General features: G+C 43.5%; 1 protein-coding gene across 1 annotated transcript; it reads right to left on the reverse strand.

The window, feature by feature from the left end:
* On the reverse strand, positions 1,566-4,442 carry LOC110432641. The gene is made up of 3 exons (XM_021453417.1): positions 3,825-4,442; positions 3,129-3,324; positions 1,566-1,855 (listed from the first exon to the last, which is right to left on the reverse strand). Exons 1-3 carry the CDS (start codon positions 4,440-4,442, stop codon positions 1,566-1,568), a joined length of 1,104 nt encoding a protein of 367 aa, XP_021309092.1.

Raw genomic sequence — 7,147 nt, forward strand, 5'->3', positions numbered from 1 at the left:
ATTTCTTTTTTTTCAAACAAATTTTCAAAGCTTCTTTCAAATTGAATTTTGAACAAATTTTCTTTTACAAAAATTCACACATCACAAAATAAAAGTGCTGCAGCATGAATGCATCAAAAAGTTTTCTAAACTTATATTAGATTTTAATTCCCCAAAATTTATAACTTTCCCTATATTGAAATGCTTCACAAATATTAATAAAGTCAAAATTCATCTATTTAAAAGGACAAATATTTTTGGGTGTTACAATTGTACCCCCCCTTAAAAATAATCTTGTCCTCGAGATTGGGTGATGCTTACTCAAACAGTTGTGGGTACGACTTTCTCAAATCTTCTTCTCTTTTCCAAGTGGCTTCATCTTCGGTATAGTGGTTCCACTGCACTTCACACATCTTTATAGTTCTGCTCCTTGTAACTCTATTTGTAGTTTCCAATATCTTTATCGGATACTCTTCATATGTGAGATCTCCTTTAACGGTCAACTCTTCTATAGGAATCAGCTCTTCTGGTACTCACAAACACTTCTTCAACTGAGAAACATGGAATACATCATGTACACCAGACAAGCTCTCAGGAAGTTCTAACTGATAGGCTACTTCTCCACGTCTTGCAAGAATCTTGAAAGGTCTGACGTATCTCGGTGCTAGCTTACCCTTCACATTGAATCTCTTCACACTTCTCATTGGAGATACCTTTAGATATACAAAATCACCCTCTTTGAAGCTCAAGTCCCTTCTTTAGGTGTCGGCATAACTTTTCTGCCTGGACTGTGCCACTCTTAGATTGTCCCTAATCATCCTCACTTGTTCTTCAACACTCCTTAGGACGTCTGGTCCAAACACCTATGTTTCACCGGTCTGATTCCAGAATAAAGGTGTTCTACACTTGTGACCATACAAAGCTTCAAATGGTGCCATCTTGAGACTTTTCTGGTAGCTGTTGTTATAGGAAAACTCAGCATACAATAGACTTTTGTCCCAACTAGTGCCATACTGCAGAGCATAAGCTCTCAGCATATCCTCCAAGATTTTATTAATTCTCTCTGTCTGTCCATCAGTCTAGGGATGATAAGCAGAACTGAAGTTTAGCTTAGTTCCCAAGGATCTATGTACTTTGTGCTAAAAGTGCGATGTAAACTGAGTTCCTCGGTCAGACACGATCTTCTTTAGAACTCCGTGTAAGCACACAATCCTTTCCATATGCAGCTCGGCTAACCTTGCCCCATTGTAGTTGGTTTTGACTGGTAAGAAATGTGCAACCTTAGTGAGTTGGTCTACTATTACCCAAATTGAATCATACCCACGTTGAGTGCATGGCAACCTGGTAATAAAGTCCATACCGACTTCTTCCCATTTCCATTCGCGTATCTGCAATGGTTGCAACAACCCTGCAGGTCGTTGGTGCTCAGCTTTCACCCTCTGACAGGTGTCACACAGAGCAACATACTCCGCTATATCCCTTTTCAATCCATACCACCAATATCTCTCCTTTAGGTCCAAATACATCTTGGTACTCCCAGGGTGTATTGAATAAGCAGAGTCCTGTGCCTCACACAGAATTGTGTCTCAGATAATCTTCACTTCAAGCACACAGATCCTTTTCCCAAACCATATGGTACCATCATCATCTATCCTGAAGCCTGGTGCCTTTCCCAGCGCAACATTATCTGCTATCTCTTTTAATTTCTCATCCTCCAAGTGACTCTTATGTATCTCTTGCTCCAATGTTGGCTCTATCTCTAGACCCATGGTATGATTCACAAATCCTATGTTGAGGTGTTCTATTTTTGCTCGCAACTCAGCTGGAATGAATGTCAGCTGAAGTCCATTGACATAGCTCTTCCTACTAAGTGCATCTGCAACGACATTTGCTTTCCCAGGGTGATAATGCACTTCTAGGTCGTAATCCTTGATCAGCTCTAACCAACAATGTTGTCTCAAATTCAGATCTGACTGGGTGAAGATATATTTTAGGCTCTTATGGTCTGTGTAAATATAACACTTATGACCAATCAAATAATTCCTCTAGATTTTTAAGGCATGGACCACTGCGGCTAACTCCAGGTCATGAGTAGGGTAATTCAACTTATGTTTTCTCAACTGCCTAGATGCATAAGCCACTACTCTTCCTTCTTGCATGAGCACACAACCCAAACCTAAGCGAGAAGCATCACAAAAGATGGAGAAACTCTTACTTAAGTCAGGTAAGGTCAACACGGGGCTGTGGTCAACCTCTTCTTTAACTCCTCAAAGTTAGCCTGGCATTTGTCTGACCAAACGAACTTGACACTCTTCTCTAATAAAGCCGTCATGGGCTTAGCAAGTTTAGAGAATCCTTCAATGAATCTTCTATAATATCCGGCCAATCCCAGAAAGCTATGTATTTCACCCACATTGGTCGGGGGTTCCAATTAAACACATCTTGCACCTTGCTGGGGTCTACGGCTATCCCTCCATTAGAGACCATGTGTCCTCCAAAGGAGACCTCCTTTAGCCAAAACTCACACTTGCTTCTTTTGGCATATAGCTTATGTTCTCTAAGCTTTTGTAAGACTAGCCTTAGATGCTCCGCATGTTCCTCTTTAGTTTTCGAAAAGATGAGTATGTCATCAATGAACACCACTACAAACTTATCCAAGAACTCCATGAACAACTTGTTCATGAGGTACATGAAATATGCGGGTGCATTGGTCAGCCCAAAAGACATAACTGTGTACTCATATAGGTCATACCTAGTAGTAAAGGTTGTCTTAGGTACATCTGATGCACGGATTTTTAGTTGGTGATAACTGGATCGAAAGTCTATTTTTGAGAACACACAAGCACCTTTTAAGTGATCAAACAGATCATCAATTCTAGGCAAAGGGTACTTGTTTTTTATGGTTACTTCATTTAGTGACTGGTAATCCACACACATCCTCCTGGTACCATCTTTCTTATCGACAAAGATAACGGGTGCTCCCCAAGGTGATGAACTAGGTCGAATAAAACCTTTCTCTAACAACTCCTTAATTTGTTTCTTAAGTTCCTCTAGTTCATTCACTCCCATTCTATAGGGTCTCTTAGCTATGGGTGCAGTTCTAGGTAAAAGTTCAATAAGGAATTCGATGTCTCGGTCAGGTGGCATACCTAGCAATTCATCAGGGAACACATCAGGGAAGTCATCCACCACTTGGTTCTCCTCTCTGACCTCATCAGTCATCTGGTTCATGGTAGTAGTTGGAGGTGCTTGCACTACCACTTCTACACAAATTCTATCTCCTTTAGGTGATGTCACTACCACAAACTTCTCCTGGCACTGAATCACTGCCCGATGTTGCTTCATCTAATCCATCCCAAGGATAAGGTCAATACCAGAAGTTCTTAGCACAATGGGGTTTACTTTGAACTCTACCCCCCTTAGAGAAACACTAGTGGAGGGACTCCAATAGTTAGTTGGCATAGTACCCCCGGTGAATTCACTAGCATTGAGTTTTTCATGGCACATAAAGCTATGCTATGTACTCTAACAAAAGCTTGTGAGATGAAAGAATGCGAAGCTTCGGAATCAAAAAGTACAGTAGCAGGGATGGAGTTGATACTGAACGTACCCAGCATGACCTTGGCCTGAGCTGATTTAGTAGACACATGGTTCACCCTTCCAGCGTGGGGTGGTCGAGCACTGGGCCTCTGATTGTTGTTCTGATTTTGTGGGGCTGAGGGGTTCTACTTCTTCGGGCACTGATGGGCATAGTGACCCACTTCACCACAACGGTAGCAAGCATTGGGGTTGTTTGCCACTGCTGTCTTCACCGGAACATTGTTGGGCACACCCGGACGTGGTGCCTGGGGGTTAGCTTGCTGCTGGGGTTGCTGATTACCAAACTGTTGCTGGTACAGGGGATGCTGATGGTTCTGGTTTTGGTTGGGCGGAGGGTAGTGGCCCTGATTCCACTGACTAGGGGGCCTCTGGTTCCTGGGAGGAAAGCCCTGCTGAGGAAACATGCGCGGACGAGTGTTGCTACTAGATGCTTGCCCCTGAATCTTCCTCTTCTTAGCATCCATCTCTTTGCGCTTTTTGTCAATCACAATAGCGCGGTTCACAAGTTCCTGGAAGCTGGGGTAAACATTGGACATCAACTGCAGTTGCAGGCCATCATACAGTCCTTTCAGGAAATGATGCTGCTTGTCAGAATCCTTCGCTACTTCACCCGGGGCGTAACATGACAATTGAGCAAACTTGTCACGGTACTTACTGACAGTCATAGAGCCTTGCTTAAGAGCACGGACCTCCTCCTGTTTGAGCTCAATGAGCCCCTCTGGAATGTGGTAGGACCGAAAACTCTCGGTGAATTCCCTCGAAGTGACAGGCGGTGCATTGTTTGGGCGTCCATATTGGTAGGACTTCCACCACTCCTGTGCAGCCCCTTGCAGTTGTCGAGAGGCATACAACACCTTCTCCATCTCATTGCACTGAGCAATGTTCAGCTGCTTCTCCACAGCTCTTAACCAATCATCAGCTTCTAAAGGGTCACTAGCATGTGTAAAAATAGGGGGACATCCCTTCATGAACTCTCTCCTCTTATCGCGAACCTGGACCGGAGGTGGTATGACGGCGGGCTGGTTTTCCAAGCGATCCATCATAGTTTGCATCAATTGAGCTTGCATCAGCATGAGCTGCTCCACTGTCACAGGCTGAATCGGTGGTGGTGGCGGTGGATCCACCGGTGCGCCACGGCCACGTCCATGGCCACGGCCTCAACCTCAACCACGGCCTCTTCCTCCTTCATCAGCCATCTGTTTTCAACAAAGGAATAAGCTTTTAGAGGTCTTTCCATAATTATAAACTGATTATAATATCAAATAAGCTTTGCTGAAATTTTTCTGGACAAGATGCAAAATCAGCAGTGCAGTATTTAACTCATAACTCGAGTTTCTGAGATCCAACAGAGGCATGCCATACATGTTTGGAAAGCTTATGAAATTTGTTACAAGTTTTATTCAGACCACTTTTACAGATTCTGAAATTATCTTGATCAAAAACAGAGGTAAAGCGAATCTGTTCTGTGTTGTACTCTGCGCAATAGTCCCAGATTGTAACAAGGATATCTCTCAGACCCGAGTAGGTTTTGACATGGTTCCAGTTGCAAACGAGAGATACATCAGTCTAGTTTCCTCCACAACAATTTCAGAGTTTTTGGACGTACCACTTCAGAGATAAAAGTTAAACATCACAGGCTGCTCCAGAAAACAGCACAGCAACAGCAGAATATACCAACCCAACTAAGCATTCGATAATTAAACTTAAGATAACAGAAGTTTGTAGACAAATCCACAACCTTCCAGCAGTCATTACAAAGATTCAAATCATGCATAGACATAAACAAATTCAACGGACACATCAATTGTTCACAAACACTCCAAACTCACCTGACACAACGGGACTACGAAATAAAACAACTATAGCATCCTAGGCCTATGGTGCGTCGCCGGAGATGTTAGGAGGTGCGGTCTTCTTGTAGAGCGGTGGCAAGTCAAGCTGCTCTCTAAGGCTGTCAACCATCTCCTGGAAGCAATCCAGGGAATCCTGCTGGTCACGTAGCTCCTCCTGTAGATCATCATTGGCCATCTGCACGACATGCATATGCCTAACAGTGGCATCCAAGGGCGTGTCAATCTCCTACGAGTTCTCGATGGAACAAGTACCAATAGTAGAATCATGGCGAGGGAGGAACTTGTACTGGTCTGCTCTCATGGCCTCATAGCGAAGGCCATGGTAGTGAGTGTAAGCCATCTGGGCGGCGTCCTCCATGCTGTCCTGTGCCTCAGCTCGCCTCGCAATGTGACCATGGATGCTCTCTACCATATGGCTGTCATGTGTCTCATTCCCTACTGTGATGGTAAGATCTGACCTCCAATATATGGCCTCATAGGGGTGTGTGTACTCTGCACAACAATACCTGATGCCAATCTCCTTATCAGCATAGTAAGTATCCAACATCTCCCTAAGCAAGTTGTGGAAGTAGGCTGTCTGTGAAGGATACTTGTAGTGGATGGTGGTAGTCCACCCTGGGTCTTCTTCCTCAGGACCATCTGGAGACACCACCTCTGGTACAGCAGGGGCAGCCGGTGCAACTGGTGAAGCTGGTGGTGTAGGTGCAACAGGTGCCACTGGTGGAGTGGCTGCAGTGGGTGGAACAAGTGCAGCTGCTACAGGAGAGTCCATCCAGTTCTCATCATCATCATCCACCTCTGTCACCATCGCTGAATCCTCTTCATCCATAGGGACAGTCTCGTCGTCGAAGATGTCCACCACTGGTTGGGACGACTGGGGCGTGAACTGAGAGATGTAGCTCCTGTTGCTGGCGCGGCGAGACCTCATGATAGGCGGCATCTATAAATTTTATTTTAAGATTAGATCAACATTTTGGCAATAGAATAAGTGATAAAAGCATAATAAATTTTATAAAATAACAAAAAGTAAGGTAGAAAGCATTAAATAAATAAAACAAAGATACTATATCGACCATTGCTACCTAGGCTTGCGTCCTACAGTCAACACAGTTTTGATACCAATTTGTCACACCCAATTTTAAGGAAGAAATTGAATGCATAAACTTATGTGCGTCGAGAGACCAATCATACACATAAGTCACAAATTAAATACCATCATCGCAGTGTTTACAACAAACGTAGTTATTACATCACAAAGTCTGGTACAACAGCGGAAATATAAATAAGATAATCTAAGACAACTCTCTCATGGCCCTCACACAGGGAAGATCGACTAGTGAAGCACAAGTCTAAAAGTCCTCTGGGTAGTCCTCATAGCTACCACCATCTGTTACCCATCCGAGATTTTTATCCAAAGAAAAGAAATATAACAAGCGTGAGTACATCTCGTACTCCACAAGCATAGCACGAGGATTTATGAGGCTCAACAGGCTAGACTAGGTTTACTGCATCAGCATTTTAGTAGGTCAGTATTTTATCATTAATTATTATTAGTTTATGCTTAAGCTCCCAAATATCCCATATGGTCAGTTATCAGAACTATAGTAAGTCAGTAAGTCACATTAAAGCATAATTATACATCATCGTGTACCATAAAACCATCAGTAACCAGTTATTCTGTGAGTTTTCTGGGCCGCTCCTGACCATGAGCACGG

Source organism: Sorghum bicolor, chromosome 2 (assembly GCF_000003195.3).
Source record: "Sorghum bicolor cultivar BTx623 chromosome 2, Sorghum_bicolor_NCBIv3, whole genome shotgun sequence".
NCBI lineage: Eukaryota > Viridiplantae > Streptophyta > Magnoliopsida > Poales > Poaceae > Sorghum > Sorghum bicolor.

Bases quoted from the DNA above. Each gene is read 5' to 3' on its own strand.
- LOC110432641 (XM_021453417.1), bottom strand. From the start codon at position 4,442: ATGGAGAAGGTGTTGTATGCCTCTCGACAACTGCAAGGGGCTGCACAG. The intron at 3,325-3,824 runs GCACCACGTCCG...GGGATGGATTAG, and splicing joins AGCAGCAAGCTAACCCCCAG to ATGAAGCAACATCGGGCAGT. The intron at 1,856-3,128 runs GTATGCCACCTG...ATGTCGTTGCAG, and splicing joins GTTCCCTGATGAATTGCTAG to ATGCACTTAGTAGGAAGAGC.